The 22,725-nt window shown below is 44.5% G+C and overlaps 1 protein-coding gene across 7 annotated transcripts in view; it reads right to left on the bottom strand.

Annotated features, from left to right (window-relative positions):
• The window catches only part of DTNB (dystrobrevin beta), a 294,840-nt gene extending 279,416 nt beyond the window's left edge, over nt 1–15,424 (bottom strand). For 5 of the 7 annotated variants that reach the window (XM_034766839.1, XM_034766840.1, XM_034766841.1 and 2 more), the window contains exon 1: nt 15,336–15,424. In XM_034766839.1, coding sequence (XP_034622730.1) covers nt 15,336–15,402 — 67 coding nt within the window. In that variant the 5' untranslated portion in view covers nt 15,403–15,424. Of the gene's footprint in view, nt 1–13,938; nt 14,112–15,335 lie in introns of all 7 variants that reach the window. The other 2 variants (XM_034766837.1, XM_034766838.1) reach the window with 2 other exon arrangements.
• Between the last annotated feature and the right edge of the window lie 7,301 nt (nt 15,425–22,725).

The raw sequence follows: 22,725 nt of genomic DNA, 5'->3' as shown, positions 1-22,725 counted from the left end.
ACCCAAAGCCTCTCACTCAAGTGCACTGGGCAGACCCACCAACTGCAGAATGTATAAGTGCACAACCACTTGAAGGCAAACTAAAAAGTGTAAGACTTGAGGAAAACTGCCTAGAATATTTTTTTCGGTAATCCAATGCGTTAAAGTATTAAGACCATATTTCTTTCATGAAAAACTGGGAAAATGTACTTTCTTAGGCATATTACATATGACTATTTCCTGTTCAGTCTGATATGGCTTCCTGACCAAATGCAGAGTTAAACCAAGGAGACTGTAGAGGAGGTTGATAAGGAACCCAGGCAGAGTGAGACAATACAGCTTCTCAGTACCCACTTCAAAAGAATTAAGACAACAATGGCTGGGCCATCAATTGAGAGAAGAAACAACCTGCCTGGCAAATTAAGATGTTTTATCCCTTCCCAAGCCTAGGGTTCAGATCAAAAAACCCGGAGGGGTCAGAAAGGTGCCCTTGATAGAAAAGAGGAGGGAAAGGAAGGGGGAGAGTGGTCGGCTCAGGTGGAAGCTTACAGAGGGAGAGAGTCAGCATGCAGTGATCCTGACACAGACAAACTGACTTGAGAGCCAGGGTCTGCAGCAAAATAGCTGTAACTTGGTGCCCAGAAGCACGGGCGCCGGAACCAAGAGGGTCGGGGCACTTTTTGCCATGGCAGACACCACCCCCGACCCCTTCTCCTTCCTCTTTCTCCCAAAGCCCCACCCCCCCCGGCCAGGCCAGCGTTCATCTGCCCACGGATGGCCTGAGAGTAACCCCCAGCCCATGTCCCTGCCCCCTGGGCTCCCCGCCTAGCCCAGGTCAGGTGGAGGTGGAGGGTCCATGATCTCACATTGGCTCCCCACAACATGGCTCCGGTTGGGAAGGGGCGGGGAACGACCCTGGAGCTGCAGTCCAGTCACGGTAAGAGCCATACAGGCAGCTGTAGGGAGCCATGGACCCTCAACATGAATTAGGGGCTGCTCTTGGTGGGCCCCCAGCACTGGGGCAGGTGGAGAGTCCACCACATGTCCCCACAGCTGCCCACGCAGCTCTTATCATGGCTGGGCTGCAGCTCCGAGTCCCCACCCTCCTACTCTGGCTGGATCAGGGAGAGCTGCATGGGCAGCTTTGGGGAGCATAGGTCCCTCCACTGCCCTGAGCGGAGGGCCTGGAGGGGGGTGAGGACATGAACAGGGGGCTACTTTCGCCTTCCCCCCCCCACCATGAGGGGATGCCAAGAGTAGTTTTTGTTATTTTTAAATGTACTTCTCTAAGCTCTATGGATCTGTCACTGGGAATGTTTGCCCCGTAGTGCCCCCTGCTGACCCTGGCCACCCCAGACAACACTCCCTTGTGGCCTTGCATGGCTCTACAGGTACACAGCCCTCAGGGTTCAAGAATAAGAACATAAGAATGGCCACACTGGGTCAGACCAATGGTCCATCTAGCCCAGTATCCTGTCTTCCGACAATGGCCAATGTCAAGTGCTTCAGAGGGAATGACTAGAACAGGTAATCATCAAGTGATCAATCCCCTGTTGCCTATTCCCAGCTTCTGGCAAACAGAGGATAGGGACACCATCCCTGCCCATCCTGGCTAATAGCCATTGATGGACTTATCCTCCATGAACTTATCTAAGATCTTTTTTGAACCCTGGTATAGTCCTGGGCTTCACAACATCCTCTGGCAAAGAGTTCCAGAGGTTGTTTGTGCGTTGTGTGAAGAAATACTTCCTTTTGCTTGTTTTAAACCTGCTGCATATTAATTTCATTTGGTGACCCCCTAGTTCTTGGGTTATCAGGAGTAAATAACACTTCCTATCCATAGCTCAGTGGTTTGAGCATTGGCCTGATTAAACCCAAGGTTGTTGAGTTCAATCTCTGAGGGGACCATTTGGGGATTGGTCCTGCTTTGAGCAGGGGGTTGGACTAGATGACCTCCTGAGGTCCCTTCCAACCCTGATATTCTATGATATTATATCTTTCTTTTCCAAGCTGAAAAGTCCCAGTCTTATTAATCTCTCCTCATATGGCAGCCATTCTATACCCCTAATCATTTTTCTTGCCCTTTTCTGAACCTTTTCCAAATCCAATATATCTTTTTTGAGATGGGGTGACCAAATCTGCACGTAGTATTCAAGATGTGGGCGTACCATGGATTTATATAGAGGCAATATGATATTTTCTGTCTTATTATCTATCCCTTTCCTTATGATTCCCAACATTGTTAGCTTTTTTGACTGCCGCTACACATTGAGTGGATGTTTTCAGAGAACTAACCACAATGACTCCAAGATCTCTTTCTTGGGAGGTAACAGCTAATTCAGACCCCATCATTTTATCTGTATAGTTGGGATTATGTTTTCCCAATTTGCATTACTTTGCATTTATCAACATTGAATTTCATCTGCCACTTTCAGACCCAGTCACCCAGTTTTGTGAGATTACTTTGTAGCTCTTCACAGTCTGCTTTGGACTTAACTTATGTCTTATGGGTCCAGATTCCCCTTAAAGGGACCAGCTCTTTGTTTTGAAGAAACTGCTTCTGTGTCACTGCATATTGTTACTGTCCACAGGCTCCCAAAAGAGAACTTTGGCAGGGTCCAAGCTCAGTTGGATCTGCTAGGAGGTAATAGTTGGAATTGGGGAGGTGTAACTCACAGACCCAGATAGCGGTTGGATTGTGAGATCCCATCCCAAAGAGGAGCGGTAGCATAGGCCTGCCACTTGGAAGGAGTGAACTTTGTGGACTGGAAAACAGTTTCAGAAGGGCAGTCTACTCAGGAACCATGATATCTTGGACCCAATGTCTTCTCTCCAGTATCTATAGTCTCACTCAGATTCCAGCTATAGTAATGTGTATTTGAAGGGTCATATCTAGGAATCAATTCTGAAGCACTTAGAGGAGAGGAAAGTGATCAGGAACAGTCAGCAAAGATTCACCAAGGGGAAGTCGTGCCTGACTAACCTAATTGCCTTCTATGATGAGATAACTGGCTCTGTGGATGAGGGGAAAGCAGTGGACGTGTTATTCCTTGACTTTAGCAAAGCTTTTGATACGGTCTCCCACAGTATTCTTGCTGGCAAATTAAAGAAGTATGGGCTGGATGAATGGACTGGATAAGTTGGATAGAAAGCTGGCTAGATTGTCGGGCTCAACAGGTAGTGATCAATGGCTCCATGTCTAGTTGGCAGGCGGTATCAAGCGGAGTGCCCCAAGGGTTGGTCCTGGGGCCGGTTTTGTTCAATATCTTCATTAATGATCTGGAGGATGGCATGGACTGCACCCTCAGCAAGTTTGCAGATGACACTAAACTGGGAGGAGTGGTAGATACGCTGGAGGATAGGGATAGGATACAGAGGGACCTAGACAAATTAGAGGATTGGGCCAAAAGAAATCCGATGAGGTTTAACAAGGACAAGTGCAGAGTCCTGCACTTAGGACGGAAGAATCCCATTCACTGCTACCGACTAGGGACCGAATGGCTAGGCAGCAGTGCTGCAGAAAAGGACCTAGGGGTTACAGTGGATGAGAAGCTGGATATGAGTTGACAGTGTGCCCTTGTTGCCAAGAAGGTTAATGGCATTTTGGGCTATATAAGTAGGGGCATTGCCAGTAGATCGAGGGACGTGATCATTCCCCTCTATTCGGCATTGGTGAGGCCTCATCTGGAGTACTGTGTCCAGTTTTGGGCCCCACACTACAGGAAGGATGTGGAAAAATTGGAAAGAGTCCAGCGGAGGGCAATAAAAATGATGAGGGGGCTGAAGCACATGACTTATGAGGAGAGGCTGAGGGAACTGGGATTGTTTAGTCTGCAGAAAAGAAGAATGAGGGGGGATTTGATAGCTGCTTTCAACTACCTGAAAGGGGGTTCCAAAGAGAATGGATCTAGACTGTTCTCAGTGGTACCAGATGACAGAACAAGGAGCAATGGTCTCAAGTTGCAGTGCGGGAGGATTAGGTTGGATATTAGGAAAAACTTTTTCACTAGGAGGGTGGTGAAGCACTGGAATGGGTTACCTAGGGAGGTGGTGGAATCTCCTTCCTTGGAGGTTTTTACGGTCAGGCTTGACAAAGCCCTGGCTGGGATGATTTAGTTGGGGATTGGTCCTGCTTTGAGCAGGGGGTTGGACTAGACCAGCCCCTGAGGTCCCTTCCAACCCTGATATTCTATGGTTCTATGATTCTATGATATAGTGAGCCAATCTGTAGTCTGAGTACTCTGGCCACTAACCTCATCTCTGCTGCAACTACTTTTAACAATTCAAAACCCTATGCCCTCAGACTTCTCCCAAACATGGATTAGGTAAAAGAGAAGATTTATAAATTCTATCCAGGTCTTCAGACCAGCATAGGTCATACATAGGTCTGAAGCAGTGAGAATTTTCAGATCAGCTAGCATGTGAATCACAAAGGCTATAAACATTCATACTTCCCATCAGAGAAGTAGGATTCTAAGCTACAGTGATACAGAATCCAATTCTAGCTCTGGTGGTTCATGTGATCTCAGATCTTAAATCTGCCACTGAACTGAACTAAATACTTTTATTCACAGACTTTTTAAAATACCTACATTTACCTCATCTTCATTTGGAAGAAGACAACTGTTTTGTGGCAAGTCCCTCTCTTTTAATATTTAGGACCTCCAACAGTTGACACTTTTAAAGTCACCCCAATAGATATGAGATTAATGAGCAAAGTGAAATGCCTCAAACTGCTTCACTATCCAGAACATTATAAGAACAGTACAGTCATCAGGACACAGTAAATATAAATAACCAGGATGAGACTACTGCGAGCTGGAGAAAAAGCATTTTTGGTGCTGGGTCTTAGGTTGTAACGCACCATGCTAAGGGAGATCATAACAGATTCTAGTCTGCCTTCAGTACTGGATGTAAAGCCCACCTTCTCAGGAAGGCCAAACCACCACCACCAAAACAGAAGTTGCTTCTATTTAAGAAATGTCTAGATACAAGTGACAACCCTAAAAGTTGAGAGCAGAGCCTACTTATTTGCAATATTATAAACCTTTAAGAAGTTGTAGTAGATGCAAGTATATAATAAAATAAAATAAAATAATTTATATTTGGACAGAATTGGAGACCCCTTTTGCTAGGCACTGCACAAACAGATGAAAAGGTCTAGCTTATGACAGAACACAAAATTTGAATGTGAAACAGGCAGTAATGAGGAGGGAGAACCTGAGTACTGTTTCTTTTGACAACTATGATTGGTTTTGGTTTTTAGTTTTAGTAGATTTCTGCTTGTTTTTATATCCCATTAAGACTTCTAACTATATCTCAACAGTATTAGGAAGATTTAACCATAGTTACTGAAAATTTCCCCTCTTCTAGATGGAAGAGATCCCAGTTACATTAGAGATTACATTTCAAACTATGGACCACCAATGCAGTTGCACTTCACTAATTTAGCACAAATCTCAGTCTGAATGCAGTATGTGGAAAACAAGGACAAAACCTAAGGGGATTCAGCTACAGAACAAGCTTAATTTGACAAGAGAAGATTACTAATCTTGTGCAGTGACTGAGGTTCTTCGAGATGTGTGTCCCGGTGGGTGCTCTACTTCAGGTGTCAGTGCATCCCGGCACTGGACACTTATGGTAACAGTGTCCATGTGGGTCACACGTGCACAGTAGGTATCTCGCGGTGCCATTGGTGTGGCGTCTAGCGGGCGCACGACCCGAGGCCTCCAGTTCCTTCTCTACCGCAGAGTCCGAGTGGCGAACTCCGAAGTAGGGGGGAAGAAGGTGGGTACTGGAGCATCCACCGGGGGACATATCTCGAAGAACCTAAGTTACTGCACAAGGTGAGTAACCGTCTCTTCTTATTCGAGTGCTGTCCCTATGAGTGCTCCACTTCAGGTGACTGTAGAACAGTGCCCCTCAGAAGGCAGGAGGGACTTCGGATTCATTTGAGTTGTATAGGTAAGTACAGTTAGGCCAACTATGGTGTCAGCCCTGGAGTCTTGAGTGATTGCATAGTACTCCGTGAATGTGTAGACAGAGGCCCAAGTGGCCACCCTACAAATCTCTAATATCAGAACATTGTTGAGGGATGCTATCAAGGTAGAAACAAGATCACGTGGAATGCGTTCTGATGTGCTTAGTAGGATCCGTGTTCCGAATACGATAGCTCTGTTGAATGAATGTGGAGATCCATTTAGACAATCTCTAAGTAGATATTATTACACAGCCTTTTAAATGCTTGGTAGTAGAAATGAAAAGCCTAGGACATTTCTGGAAAGGCTTGGTCCTTTCCAGGTAAAATGCTAATGGAAAATGGATTGGTTGGTTCATATGAAAGGATGATGTTACCTTCGGTAGAAATTTTGGGCGTGGTGTAGCGTGACCTTGTCTTTGAAGAAGATTGTGTAGGGAGGATCAGCCATGGGTGCCCCAATCTCACTCACCCATCTGGTGGAAGTAATAGTGACCAGAAATATCACTTTCATGGATAAATGCAGCAGGGAACAGGTGACTAAGAGTTCAAATGGTGGTCCAGTGTGGCATTTCAACACCAGATTGAGATCACAGGTTGGGGTAGGTTGGCAAACTCCTGGGTAAATGTTCTGGAGACCCGTGAGGAAGCGTTCAGTAATCGGGTGTGCAAAGATCGAGTTCCCGTCAATCTCATGATGGAATGCTGTGATGGCTGCGAGATGGACTTTGAGCTCGTTGCTAAACCCGAGTGGTTCAGCTCTAGCAGGTATTCGAACACTAACGATGGTGGTGCTGTGGAGGCCATCAAGTGTTTTTCTTGACACCAGGAGGAGAATCTCTTCCATTTTGGAAGGTAAGTATTACGCATGGTCACTTTCCAGCTAGTTAGTAACACGTGTTTAACTTGTTCCGAACAGGTTAGTTCGCCATGATGGAACCATATAGGAGCCACACTTGTAGGTGGAGTTTCTCCGGATTCGGGTGAAGAGTGTGACCTCTGAGATAAGGTTTGTCAGAGTTGTGAATCTGTTCAGTGGAAGGGCTGGTTTGGCTTCTATGACATCAAGATGTACCCCGATGAAGTCCAGGTGTTGGACAGGAACTAAAGTGGATTTTCATTCGTTTATCTGTAGTCCTAGATCCCTGAATAGTATGATCGTCGTCTGGACTGAGTCCAGTGCTTTCTGTTGAGTTGGGACTTTAAGAAGGCAACCATCCCGGTAGGAGAAAATCATTATTCCCTGTTTGCGCAGATGTGCCGCTACTACCGCTAGGGTTTATGGAGAAAACTCTGGGTGTGGTAGATAGGCCAAAAGGTAGTACTCTTTACTGCAAGTGTTTGTGTCCTAATGTGAAATGCAGGAATTTCCTGTGAACTAGGTGTATAGTAATATGAAAATATTGGAGGTCATCTTGGAAGTTGAGGACTGAAAACCAGTCCCCCTTTTGCAGTGCTGGAAGTATCATACCCAGCGTCACCATTTAGAACTTGTTGAGTTTCCTGAGATCCAAGATAGGTCTCCATCCTCCATTCTTCTTCTGGATCAAGAAGAAGTAGGAGTAGAACCCCTTCCCCATGTATTGCGAAGGTACTCATTCCATGGCACCTAGTTGTAGAAGATGATTGACTTCTTGTCGTAACAGGAGCTTGTGAGAAGCTTGTGAGAAGGGCCCTTGACATCTTCAAAGAGCCATTAGAATTATATTCACACCAAGTTGTTAGGATATAGATATTCAGGCCTGTCTGCAAAGGCCTATACTTTAAGAATTTAGCTGTATTTTTATTACTCAGCTAGTTCTAGAGGTATAAAAGAGAGAATCAAAATCACTCTCTGTCTGTGTAAAGGACAGTCTGAGGCCTGCTTCTTAGGCTAAGGCCTTTGGCTAAGCAGCAGAGGCAGCCCTAAGCTGAGAAGTGAATGGTCACATCCTCACATTCCAGAATAGTCCCATGGAAATAAGGTGCTATTGGGCTGTTAGGAATCCAATCCTGTCCTGGTATTCCTGTCACTTCCAGAGAAAGGGAAGAGCCTAGAAGATGTAAAAGGAAACTTAGTGTGACAGCATCCTGTCTGGCAAGAACTCACTTGTCAATAGACACAGCTGAAAAACCCTTAAGTCTGTATAGATGTAGTTGTAAAATTCTTGCTTCTGTATTGTTTTGTATGTTTATTTGCATGGTCTCTGTTTGGTTCTGTGATTGTTTCTGTCTGTTGTATAATTAATTTTGTTGGATGTAAACCAATTAAGGTGGCGGGATATAATTGGTTAAATAACCATGTTACAATGTGTTAGGATTGGTTAGTTAAATTTCAGTAAAATAATTGGTTAAGATATAGCTAAGCAGAACTCAAGTTTTACTATATAGTCTGCAGTCAATCAGGAAGTGGGGGGGAGGGGAAAAGGGAACAGGGACTGGGGGTGGGGGAACTGGAATCATGCTTTGCTAAGGGGGCGGGAAATGGGAACAGGGAGACAGGCAGGGTTCTGTGGTGTCAGAGCTGGGAAGGGGGACACTAAGGAAGGAAACTGGAATCATGCTTGCTGGAAGTTCACCCCAATAAACATCAAATTGTTTGCGCCTTTGGACTTCGGGTATTGTTGCTCTGTTCATGCAAGAAGGACCAGGGAAGTGAGAGGGTGAAAAAATAAGCCCCCTAACACAAGTCCACTCCCTGAACAAAAACTTCTACCCCAGAAGCAGAGATTTTTAATAATCCAAAAAGGGATAAAAGTCAGTAATACCAAGAAATCCCCTAGGGACTTCGATATATTGGCAAACTATTTTACATTTTTCTCAACCCAGAACGTCTTTGCAGACGTGAGGCACAGTACAGCATTGCCATTCATTCCTGTGAATGGCTTGTTCCTCCATTAAATACAGCCTGGCCACATCCCTGCATTCTATGTCCTACCATCTAGTCAGTGGTCGGCCTCCAGGTCAAACTGACCTTGGTTGTGCTTGCATAGTTTTCTTTGGCATCCTATCAGGTTTGTCTTCTGCAGTGACCCCACGATCATAATCTTTTAGGTTTTTTTGAAGAACTCATCTCGACTGCCTCCATCCTTCTGATGTCAGTTTCCCTTAATGCAGCTGCTTCCAGATCATAGCATAATAGTTAACACATTGATAAATTTTCACCTTGGTACCAAATTTAATGTTTTTCAGTCCATAATTTCATTAATTTTTGTGTAGCACTTGCAGCTAAGGTACATCTCCTTTTATCCTCATCTCCGTGAGCACTTATCAAGCTTCCTAGGTACCCAAGGTTCTACTTGTCCTATGACTTCCCGGGGCTACACTTCAAAACTTCATCTATTATCCCTTTTCCAAGATACAATAAATGCCAAGAAGACTAAATAGTTGCAAGTCCAAGTTGACTACATGAATTTTCCAAGGTAGCAAAGAGTAAATACGTCTGTGTTATATGTTATCTATATACACTAGGAGCTTAACTCTAGATCATCCAATGTTATGCCCTCCAACTTGTCTAACGTATTAATGTCCAGTTTAAGAACAGGATGAAAAGTGATGGCTATTCCATGCCCCCTTGTCTTATACCAAACTTTGACGTGAAACAATTGTTTAATTTCCCACCAATTCTCACAGCACTGCAGGAGTCTTTTTACAAAGCTTTTATAATTGCAATTATCTTACCTGGAACACCATATGATTTTGCTACTTTCAGTAATGCTTCCCTCCAAATCAAATCCCCTCATGTTGGGATACTACAACATAGAGGCATATATCCCAGGTGGTGAATTGGGGTGGCCCCAGAAGAGTTACAATGAATATTATGGAATAAGGTACTGTGAAACAAGAGTAACTAGGAGAAGGAAAATTGATTTCAAATCAGGACAAACAGCGCTCATTTATCCTCTTGTGGCAAGTCTGTGTAGGAGAGGGAAGACTTGGATTTCAAATCCAAGCTGTCTAAGCTCATTAACTTTGGAAGGCAAGCAGACTAGGATGGAACCACTGATACTTGTTCTTAAAAGGCCAATAGATTATGATATGGCATTCCCATGAGCTGAAGAACATGGACTGGCCTAACATGCCATTTCATCAAAAATTCACTTGTTATAGAAACAGTATAGCACACTAAGCTGACTTATATTGATTTCATCCCTAGCCTAACAAACAGAATGGTCACAGATTTTGGATAACGGTTACACATATTACTCATACAGTGAGCTGGAATGTTAGAACTCTCTTCACTCGAGGCAAGACTAAGCTAGTAATGGAGGAGATAAGGAAGTTACAAATTTCCCTTGCTGCCTTACAGGAAATACATTGGCTAGGCACAGGAGAGATAAGAGCTGGAAATTACGGTTTACTGCAAACATTCAAGCGGACAAGAGAAGCATAGATATGGGGTCACTATAGAAGTTGACAAGAGAACCGTTACTTGAATTAACAGCTGGAAACCGGGGCCTGTGACAATCCACTCAGAAAGGTGACTCTGGCCTAAATAAACTATGCATAACTGCGACTGCTGTTAGAAGCCAAAATAAAAGAAGGGGACAATTTTCTCAATAGCTGGATAGCTCTGTAGATGAGATTCTTGATCACAATATAATTCTGATAATGGGAAATATGAATGCAAAAGCTGGTAATGGATATGGTAAGCAAACAAGTAGTGTTCAACCACATGGCATCGGGATGGAAAATGATAACTGGGAAAGGTTAAGAATTTGCTGGGAAGCACAATCTTATTATTGGGAGTACTTGGTTTCCTTACAAAGTGATGTACAAGGTTACACAGAACTCACCCGATGGTAAAACCAAAAACCAGACTGACCATATTATCAGTAAAAAGGCATAGATGGTCACTATTCGATATTAGAGTCTCAAACTGCCAAGGATGGCAGTGATCATGAACTACTAATGGCAAAGATTAAAACTAAATTGAAGTCCAAGAAAAAGATGTAAACAAGCCAACTGCTGAGAAAGTGGAAGACGTAAAAGCATTACGCAAAGCAATGAAGAACTCACAAAGACTGGATAAGCGAAGGTTTGGAAAGAAGAGGCTCAACATCTAGAGGAGATGTCAAGAAAACAAGATATCGAAACGGTATACAAGGGGTTAAATTGTATGGAAACACAATCAGGCCAACGATGCTACCAATAAAAAAGGCTACTAGAGAATTGACTTCAAATGCCAAAGAGGTGCTGGAAGTATGGTAGAAGCATTGTGACAAAGTGCTGAACCCTGCCATTTGCTCAGATACAAGCATTCTACACATGCTGTATCAACAGGGCAGCTTGTAAGACAGAATGGGATATCTGTACTGAACCACCACTGAAAGAAGAAATAGAAAAATCTAAGGCAGTTCAAAGATGGGAATAGACAACATAACAGCTGTGCTGCTAAAAGCCAGCAGGAAAAATGCTATCAAAGTATTAGAAAAAAAAAATACAAGAAGGTATGGGAGCAAGAGAAGATATCAGATGACTGATTGGCTAAATTGTAAAGAAAAGTGATCCTGCCAATCCAAATAATTAGAGAGGTGTGAGCTTATTGTCAGTACTAGGAAAAATCGTGAGTGTAACTATCAGACTAAGACCAGTTTTAGAGGAAGCAGCAGGCAAGGAACAGTACCCCTTCAGATGTTGCATTGATCAGAAGAAGGGAAGGTGGTGGGAAGGGGGGGTAGAAAGGAACTGGAGAGTATAACCCTGTTCCACCATGCTGAGAACTCAGCAGTCCGAAGTTATAGCCATCCAAGCAGGGAGGAAAAGGGGAAGGTGGTTGGAGAACACTGGAAAAGATGGATCCGGGGAATAGTCTGGTAGGTCGCCCACGGGTGCACCCTCAAAACAACCATTTCGCCCCTTGCTCGTTACTGGGCAGAGGATGGAGGCAAGTGGCTTAGGCGGTGCTTGTAGCCCTTGGCTTGTTTGTAGGGCTGGCCCTGCTGAGGCTGGCTCCCCTGGCCCTGAGGCTGCTGCGGTTTGAATTGCTTATGCAGCGGGGCTGGGACGTAGAGACCCAGGGTTTTCAGGGTAGTGCAAAAGTCCTTGAGGCCACGCAACTTGCTGTCTGTTTGCTCTGCAAATAGGGCTCATTCGTCAAAGGGCAAGTCCTGCATTGACTGCTGGGCCTAGGTGGACAATCCAGAGAGGAGCAGCCAGGAGGCTCGCCGCACGGAGATAGTGGAAGCCATGGTGCGGGCAGCAGCAGCAGCATCCGACGCTGCCTGGAGGGCCACCACGGTCGTGCCCTCATCAAGGATCGCTCGGAACTCCTTGGAAGCCTCAGGGAGCAACTCTTTGAACTTGGCCATGTTTTGCCACATATTGAAGTCATATCAGCCAAGGAGGGTTTGGTGGTTGGCCACTCTCAGCTGAAGGCTGGAAGATGAATAAACCTTACATCCAAAGAGATCCAGTCTCCACAAGTCTTTATTTTGGGGGGAGGGGCAGGGAGTGGGCAGGTTGTTCTTGCCTTTCCTTGTGGTTAACCACCTCAATCACAAGGGAATTAGGAGCTGGGTGGGAGTATAAGTACTCATGCCCCTTGGTTTGCACAAAGTACTTGCATTCGGCCCTTTTAGAGATGGGGCCAGGGAAGAGGGGGTCTGTCACAGGGCATTAGTGATTTTGGACACCCCTTTATGAGGGGATAGAGCCACCCTGGCAGGAGCCGAGGAACAGAGGCCGTCAAATAGAGAGTCTGAGGGCTCTTCTAACCTGGGGCTTCAGGCAGAGGAATTGGAAGTGACCCTCTTCAAAAGTTCCTGGTGCACTTTGGCTTCATCCTGAGAAACTGGGTGAGGATGCCTTGTGATGTCATCACCAAACGAGGCTGAGGATGAAGCCAATGCCACAGGAACCTCCATGTCTATTGGTGGTCCAGCAGCTTGCTCCCCTGGGTCCTCCTGCACCTGTGGGGTCTTACCCCTGGAAGCCTCAAGCACTGGAGGGGAACGTGATATCGAGGCTGCTGGCCTCCGAGGCTCCTGACACTGATCGGGCAGCCTGGGAAGGTTGGGTGAACCCCAAGGGTTTCACGGGTACCATGGCACCAGCCAGTGCGCTTGGGGCCACGGGACAGAATTCGGTGCTCATGATGTAGGCAGTACCTCAGGTACCGGATTTGTCCCACAGTCAGGGAAACTCGCTCCATGCTGGTATAAGTACCGGGAGACCAGGATTGGGCAGAGCAGTAGCTCGTCTGCCTGGTACCAGTTGCTGCGTCAAGAAGCCGATCTATCTGAGCAAAATGGGCATCTTGGTCGGGGTCTCAGGGACTGATGGCGTTCGGCAGATCTGCGGCGGACACCCAGCGATCCACACCTCATGCTACTCAACCAGTAATGGGACGTAAAACGGGACCGGGAGCTACTATGGGCTGGTTGGTGGATCTTCCTAAAGTAGAGTGATGTCCTTCTTGGAGATGGGCAATGACGGCCCGGCAGTCAGCAGTCTCTGATCTCCGATTGGGCCCGAGCCGTTGGAGACAGTCGGAGTTCTTGCCAGGTGGCATGTGCCTCAGAGGGTCTGTGCCAATCCACCAGCGAGGAATGCCTCGAGTCCCTCGATTGATAACCCCGGTGCAGGGACCGAAGAGGACTCCGCTGAGCCTGCCTCTCTAGTCCTGAGGCGTGACGGCTTCAGGCGGTCGAGCAATGGCAGGACGTCCCTCTCGAGGAGGAACCATGCTGCTGAGTCAGGGACAGACGCATAGGTCCCAACACAGGTTTTCCCTGAGACCGGGGTATCACTGGAACCAGTGTGGATGGCATCGGGAGCGTCAGGATCTCCTGAGCTGTTTGAAGGGCTTCGGGCATTAACGGCACCTGAAGCTGGCAAGGGCCTGCACCGCTATCTGGAGTCACAGGCGAAGTATGGGATGGGCTGCACCGCTCAACTTGAGCTGGGGCCTGACTTCCCGAAGGAGGCGTTGAACTGCCCAGCCCAGGTCTTGGCTCGCCCCCAGCCCTCTCCTTTCCCTTGAAAGATTACACGGAACTCACCAGTCTTTTTCAGCTTCTTGACCAGAGCTGTGGAGGGAGACTGGTGCCGGCTCATGGACAGTGCCCGCGGAGCACTGCACACGGAGGCCACGGTGCTTGGTGCAGAGTTGGACTGCTGTTCCAGTACCAGAGTGAGTAGGGATTCCATTAGGATATCACGCTCCTTCTTTGTCCTAGATTTGAAGGACTTGCAGATACAATACTTGTCGCTTATGTGCTACTCGCCTAAGCACCTTCGGCAGCTGGTATGTCAATCACTGACAGGCATAGGCTATTTGCAGCGATTGCAGGGCTTAAAGCCTGGGACCGGGGCACGCCCCATTCCCCGACTGAGTTTCATTCGGGACTACAAGAACTTCAAGAACTACTACTAAGGTAACTAACTATAACAACAACTACCTACAACTATACTACAAGTGCTACAGAGTTCATACGAACAGAGAACGAGACAACGCTAGCCGAAGCAGCAGATGTTCCAGCACCGTCACTGGTGGCAAGAAGGAACTGGGGGGAAGTGGGGGGAGCCGGCGGCACCCCTTATACCGCGGCATGTATGCACTGCTCCAGGGGGTGCCAAAGCCAGTGCCCTACGGATACTGTGGAGGGAAAAACTTCCGGCACCGGTGCACGTGGCAAGCACACACAACTAATATGAAATGGACATGAGCAAGCACTCGAAGAAACAGTAGGTGAACGTGTAAATTAAAGAATACCATAAACATGTGTAAAAGGGAAGAAGAACTAGGGATACATAAGAACTTTAACTCTGGCTGAGTTTCCTGACTTGAGTGTTTCCCTTAGAAACTGCTAACACTAAGGTTGCAAGTACTGAAATTATAAATGTCTCGTGTTCCATAAATCCACTCTCTCTTTGGAGTGAAAAAAAGGTATGGTTACATTGTTGTAGTTTCTTTAAAAACGCTGTAGTGGAGTTACTATTTACTGAGTACATCCTTGTGGCCACATATTTAGTAGGTACTCCACCTCTGTTAACCCCACTCTTGCAGGCCCCTTAAGAACTCAATGCAGCATTTCATGTGGCTAACTGCATCCCCACACAGGGCTGGTTTAATAACAGAAGTGGTTCAAGCAATCCTCATGGTCCACATGGCACTCTTCCTCTGCCCCAGTCTGACATCCTTCTGGCAGCCACACCCTGGCAACTTCCAAAACCCCTGCATATTAGGGTCTTCCCTGCACAAGCCTCTCTTACTTCCTGCAGTTGCCTAATCTTCCCTCTTCACTGCAGCCATCTTCTGCCCTTTATAGGGAATTACCTTATCCAACATAGGCATGCCTCTTTAGTAATCAGGGTTGGCCAGCCCCACACACTCCAGCAATAAGCCACCCTGTTACAAATACATTAATGATGATTTATCTGCAACACTGTGACTTACTCATTTCCATGAATAGCTGTCTCTTCTCTGCCATTGTCCTTCTCCTCTTCCCGCTCTCCTCAATCATTCTACAGACAAAAAAGTTAAAAAACAGTGTTAATGCTACCAATTCTCCTAGTACAAAACCAACATACTGCAAACAAAGTTTATTTTCCTCATCAAGTGAAAGATTTTGATCTGCTCTTGTCAAATCTAGTCAAACAACAGGTGAATACAAAGTAACAGGCAAAATCCGCAAAAAAGAAAATATTACTGTCAAGCAATTACAAAACTTAATCGCGATTAATCGCACTGTTAAACAATAGAATACCATTAAAATATTTTGGATGTTTTCTACATTTTCAAATGTATTGATTTCAATTACAACACAAAATATAAAGTGTACAGTGCTCACTTTATATTTATTTTTGATTACAAGAATTTGCACTGTAAAAATGATAAACAAAAGAAATCATATTTTTCAATTCACCTAATACAAGTACTGTAGTGCAATCTCTTTATCATGAAAGTGCAACTTACAGATGTAGGGGTTTTTGTCTTATATTACTGCACTCAAAACCAAAACACTGTAAAACTTCAGAGCCTACAAGTCTACTCAGTTCTACTTCTTGTTCAGCCAATCGCTCAGACAAACAAGTTTGTTTACATTTGCAGGAGATAATGCTGCCCGCTTCCTGTTTAGAATGTCACCTGAAAGTGAGGACAGGCGTTCTCATGGCACTGTTGAAGCCAGTGTCGCAAGATATTTATGTGCCAAATGCACTAAAGATTCATATGTCCCTTCATACTTCAACCACCATTCCAGGGGACACGCATCCATGCTCATGACGGGTTCTGCTTGATAACAATCCAAAGCAGTGCGGACTGACGCATGTTCATTTTCATTATCTGAGTCAGATGCCAGTAGCAGAAGGTTGATTTTCTTTTTTGGTGGTTCGGGTTCTGTAGTTTCCATATTGGAGTATTGCTCTTTAAGACTTTTGAAAGCATGCTCCTCACCTCGTCTCTCTCTGATTTTGGAAGGGACTTCAGATTCTTAAACCTTGGGTCAAGTGCTGTAGCTATCTTTAGAAATCTCACATTGGTACCAATCTTTGCGATTTTTCAAATCTGCAGTGAAAGTGTTCTTAAAATGAACAACATGTGCTGGGTCATCATCCGAGACTGCTATAACATGAAATATATGGCAGAATGCAGGTAAAATAGAGCAGGGGACATACAATTCTCCCTCAAGGAGTCCATTCACAAATGTAATTAACGCATTTTTTTTTAAATGAGCGTCATCAGCATGTAAGTATGTCCTCTGGAATGGTGGCCAAAGCATGAAGGGGCATACGAACGTTTAGCATATCTGGCATGTATATACCTTGCAATGCTGACTACAAAAGTGCCATGCAGATGCCTGTTCTCACTTTCTGGTGACACTATAAATAAGAAGAGGGCAGCATTCTCCTGTAAATGTAAACAAACTTGTTTGTCTTAGCAATTGGCTGAACAAGAGGTAGGACTGAGTGGACTTGTAGGCTCTGAAATTTTGCATCATTTTGTTTTTGAGTGCAGTTATATAACAAACACACCCCTACATTTGTAAGTTGCACTTTCACAACAAAGATTGTACTACTGTACTTGTATGAGGTGAATTGAAAAATACTATTTATCATTTTTACAGTGCAAATATTTATAATCAAAAATAATATATACTTTGATTTCAATTACAACACAGAACACAATATATATGAAAATGCAGAAAAACATTCAAAATATTTAATAAATTTCAATTGGTATTCTATTGTTTAAAAGTGCAATTAAAACTGATTCATCGTGATTAATTTTTTTGAGTTAACCACGATTAATCAACAGCCCTAGAAAATACATATTTTAATCTAGTATTCTTTGGAACAGAGAGTTATCTTATATTTTTGAAGGGTCTTTCACGCTTTTGGGTGCCATATTAAAATTATTAGCCTATTCAGAATGGCAAAAGTGATCTAAATTGGAAAACTCCTAAAGATACAATGTATCAAGTAATATTATTGAAAATATATATATTGAGATTTTGCTTCTGCTCATTCAGATTTCCCAAAATACCAAAGCAAGCAAGAAAGCACCAATTTACATAGATATTTAAATAAAAAAAATAAAAAAACTTTTCCAACTTGGTGAAATCAAGATTGAAATCAAGATATGTTTTAGGAATTATTTTTGGGAAGTTCTATGGCCTGTTCTATACAGTTGGTCTGACTAGATGATTACAATGGTCCCTTCTGGATTTAAAAATCTATGAATTCCATTTAACATCTCTTACAGACCATGATTACATTATTATGCAACCCTTAAGAAGAGTAAGTGACTCAGCTTGATGTTGATATAAAACCAAAGATTTCATACAGGCAAATGTTAACACAATATTCATCAACTACTTAAATATAAAAGTATTGAAGATGCTTTAGGGCTTTATTGTTATTAAGCGAAAGTAGCAGATTCAATTACTTCATGATATTAGAATCATTTTGATTGAAAGGAACTTCTTAAGTTAGAGATCTAGTTCACTGTCATGCAACATGGCAGGACTGATTTCATTACGCCTATAAGGCATAATAAAAAATGAATAAGTATATAGTCTTGGCACTAAATTCATTCAGTGATAAACTTTCTACAGCTTCCCTTGGCAGCTTCTTCCACTACCTGTTAATATTTATTTTCTGGAAAGGATCTTGCATTATATGACACTGCATCTTGAAGGATCCCGAACCAATTTAATTACCCATTGATAGTACAAACCATACACACACACAAAGTACATTGCTCATATTTATTTAATTTCCACATTTATATACATACTTAAGAAATCTTTTAACTCAGAACCATCAAGCCGTGCATGTAAATTGTCCGGTTTTCTGATGACAAGTTCAACAGTCTTTCAGAAACAGCAGCAGCATACTGCATAATTGTTGCTCTTCTCTGGACTCTCTCCACATCTTTCCTAAAAGTGAACTGGAAACAACACTCCAACAGAAACCTCATCTGTGCTGGGGAGAGCAGGAAAATTACCTCTCCTGTCTTATATATGACACTTCTGTTAATACATGCCAGAATATTATCCTTTTTGCGCAACTGCATCACATTACTGACCCTCACGCAATATGTGATCCACTATAATCTCCAGATCTTTTTCAGGAGTATTGCCTAGCCAGTTATTCCCCATTTTGTGGCTGTGCATTTGATTTTTCCTCCTTGAGTGCAGCACTTTGTACTTGGCTTTACTGAATTTCATCAGATTGAAGCGACCAGAGGAGCTAGCGACCAGGAGCAGCTAACGGGAATTTTGCAAGGGAACTTTGCAAGAGAGGGGGGGATACACTTAACATTCTTTACATTTAAAGCCAAAAACACCCTCTGATAAAAACAAAACATCAACAAAGGAATGAGCTGCAGCAGTAAAGAGAAATGCAGGCAGAAGTCCAGCAACAGAGTGGGGGCTATCCAGTTGTATTTCAGGCTCCGGTTGAGTTTCTTGCGCCGGTTTAGCTGCTGCTGCAGGTGCAGGCTCTGTGGCGCCCTTTGGTGCTGGCTCCCCTGACTCTGGTGGGGTTGCAAGCACGGGCTCTGGTGCTGACTGCTCCGCCAGTTCCGATTCTTGGGCTGGTTCTGGCTGGGTCCCAGGAACTGGATCTACAACCGCTGCCGTAGACTCTGGTCTGGGGTCTGGTTCCACCACCTCTGGCTCAATCCCTGGGCCTGGGGTATCAGGGGACACAGACTGGGTCCTTGTAGGAGGCTCAGGAATGAAGTTAGGTGCGGAGGCCTGTTTAGTCTGGCTGCGGGTGACCATCCCCACCCTTTTTGTTAGCCTCACATGGTTGGCTAAGTCTTCTCCCAGCAGCATGGGAATGGGATAATTGTCATAGCCTGCAAAAGTCCATATTACTGACCAGCCCTTGTACTGGACAGGCAACTTGGTTATAGGCAAGTTAAAAGAGTTGGCCTTAAAGGGTTGCACTGTCACTTGGGCCTCTAGGTTGATGAATTTGCAGTCCACCAGGGATTGGTGGATAGCTGACACCTGTGCTCCAGGGTCTCTCCACCCTGTAATCTTCCTCCCTCCCACACTCTCAGTTTCCCTTCGCTCTGGGGGTATTTGCGAGACATCTGGGCCTGAAGACTCTTGGTGGGATCCCAGGGTGATGAGTTGCAGTCGGCTGGTGCTCTTGGGGCAGTTGGCCTTCACATGCTGCCACCTCTGCTAAGGATCCACTAAGTTGTGGCCTCAGCTCCACCATATACTGGTGTGGAGGGATGTTGTACCCAAGGCAGGCCTTTTCAAAATTTTCTAAGAAGGCCTCTGTGTCACCGCCTACCTTTTATGTGGGGAATTTCTTGGAATGGGGAGCAGTACCTGGAGAAGGACAGTTAGGGCTACCTTGCTGACCCAACTTAGCCCTTCCCAGCATGAAGCGCTTCAGCTCTGTCTCTGCCTCCAAGCGCTTCGCCTCCACTTCCAAGCACTTCATCTGTAGGAAGAAATTCCTGTCTTCCGCAGTTAGAACTCGGTCTGGGTTAAGGGCATCCCTACATCTTGGCACCTGGATCTTGAATTGGGGTGGGCTGACCCTCCAGGGAAATCTCCGGTCCCCCATCCCCTCCCTGCATTTCTGTCATGGAGCTGGATGTCTGGGCTTGATCTGGGTCTGCCTTCTTCATGGCGTTATGCTTTGGGAAGACTGGTTGCTCTAGGGTTTCGGTGCCAGACCGCAACCTCATGCACAGGGCTGCCCTACTCTAGCCTAGCTATTTCATTGCCCCGAAGCTAGGGGAAAAAAATAAACTGCTTGTTGGACTTCCTGGCTTTGCAGGCTGAACCCTTTGTGTGCCTGTTCCCCTTCAGGCAGCAAAGAAATGAAAGTAGAAAAAAAAAAACTTCCTGGCTTTGCAGGCTGCCAAAAGGAAAAATGTGCCCTTTTAAAATCCTGAGGTCTGTGCCTCTGGTTCAAAATGATCCCACCGCTCTGCCACCCAGGTCAAGGCTAATTCCCCACTCTGGCACTTCAAGTGCAGACGGTGGGTGCTCACAAGGATTCTAAAAATTAATACTGACCACTCCAGGCTTGTATTAAACTCCCAAGGTTACAGCTTCTCTCTGACCTTGGGTTGGTAGAAGCTGCCACCACCCAAGTGCAGAACCCCTTTGAGAGCCCAGGAAGGCGCACTTGGGAATTCCTTCCTGTGGGGTACCCTCAAGCCCTTTCGCCACCCCTCTGGGGAAGAGTTGAGAAAGAAAAACAAAGGAAATTAGCTGTTGCCACCAGCTAATTAAACAACATGGGTACAAACCTCTTAAGACACAAAAATTCAATTCTGTTCTTAAAAAAGGTAAATTTTATTAATTAAAAAAAAAAAGAAAATACATCTGGGAACTTCGGCTTTTGCTAGCTTTAAAAAAAACAACTACAAAGATTAAGCATCAAGAATAACTTTCATGAGGTCCAGCTTAAAGGTTGCAAGCAAAACAAAAGCACCTGGGTTAGCACAGAGGAGTCCACAAGCCATAAAGAAATAAAAAGAGATAAACCTAATTGCGTCTTCCTAGACATTTCCTGATCCACTTACATACCTGGAGTTCAAATTACACCTCTACCTCGATATAACGCTGTCCTCGGGAGCCAAAAATCTTACCGCGTTATAGGTGAAACCGCGTTATATCGAACTTGCTTTGATCCACCAGAGTGCGCAGCCCCGCCCCCCCAGAGCACTGCTTTACTGCATTATATCCAAAATCGTGTTATATCGGGTCGCATTATATCGCGGTAGAGGTGTAGTCATTTCTAGGTATAATACTGAGGATTTTTCATACCTGGCCCCAAGCCTCTTACAGCATAACTGCACTGTCTCTTCTCTACGGGAGAACAACCTCAGAGAGACAAAAGTGGAGTTGTTTTTCAATTTTAAAAAGTCCTAGCCTTCCGATTGGCTCTTTTGGCCAGGTGTCCACTCACTTCCTTTTACCTATGCATAGCAGTGAGACTTTTTAACTCTTTACAGGTAGAGCAATTAGAGAACAGCTACTCAGAGGGATTTTATAGCTACTGGCTGGCCGGGTGTTCATAAAAGGGATCTTCCCCCCTCTTCATTTATCACACCCATATTAAAAAAACGTCTTACAAGCCATTTTGTTTAGAGGCTTTAGTTCACCCAGGCAGCACGGAGAAGGAAGCAGCTCATCTGGAATGCAGAGGAGACAGGAGCAGGGCCTGGGAAAGGGTGGAATGAGTAGACTGGGACAATGATCCTGGAGGGAAACGAGATGAGGATGTGACAGTGGGATGGAGGAGGAGCATACTGAGAGAAATTGGATGAGGAGCCCAGGGCAGGAATGAGGACTGGAAGCCAAGATGAGGAATGGGCCTGGGGTGGAGGCAGGGTGGATAAAAATCAATGATTTTTTTTATTTAAATAGGTTTTTTCCTCAAGCATTTTATCAAAAAAATCCAATCTAAAGATAAAGATATTATAGCTCAAAGATATCTCATCATGGAATAGGGATTATAAATTCTAATTCTATAGTATGAGACAATATATTCATGTAATGTTTAAAAAAAGTTTTGTAAATGAGTTCCAATAGTTCATGGATTAGGGACCCAAATTTATGGGATTCCAGGGGCTTCTGTATAGATTATTTAGGTTAATATTTCTATCTACCCACTGGGACTCAGTTCTCAGTCTAGAAGATACCATCAGAGATGCTTAGTTTTGCATGTTATTTCTGGAGACACTGTGGATTTGTGTCTCCAGAGATAACATGCTTGTTAACAGCAAAAATGTTTTAAAATAAAAATAAATAAATATATAGAGGTGAGAAATAACAGACCTCAACACTATTGTCCCTCTGCAAATTTGTGTAAACCGAGTCAATCCCTTACCTCTCTCTAAAAGTGCAAAGTTTCAAAAAGTTCAATTAATAGAAGATTGTTGGGGGTGGAATAGATCTGGACAAGGAGAAGTAGTCTAGAGATAAATGTGAGAAGACAGGGACAGGCAGTAGAAACAAAAGTGAAACTGCAGCATATTCCAGAAGTCTTGAGGTCTTTCTGAGTGTAGCCTTCATTGATTTGAGATCTACTATACCATTCTCTCACTAGAAGGGAAAACCTATAATGGCAGCAGGCAGTAAAAGAGGCCCAGTTTGGGAATAAGAACCATTCAAGAAATATATGTTTGCTGATGATGATTTAAAGAAAGTTACACCAGTGGAAGTCAGTTAAGCACTTAGATTCAGAGACTGTTGAAGTGATAATCTCACTTAACAGCAGTAGCTTCTTCTGCCGGTGTAGAAAGAATATTTTCTTCCTTTGGACTAATTAATTCCAAATTGAGAAATTGTTTGGGACCTGAA

The sequence above is a fragment of the Trachemys scripta genome, chromosome 3, assembly GCF_013100865.1.
Source record: "Trachemys scripta elegans isolate TJP31775 chromosome 3, CAS_Tse_1.0, whole genome shotgun sequence".
NCBI lineage: Eukaryota > Metazoa > Chordata > Testudines > Emydidae > Trachemys > Trachemys scripta.
The sequence above is the reverse complement of the archived record's forward strand: the minus strand, read 5'-3'. Positions and strand labels throughout refer to the sequence as shown.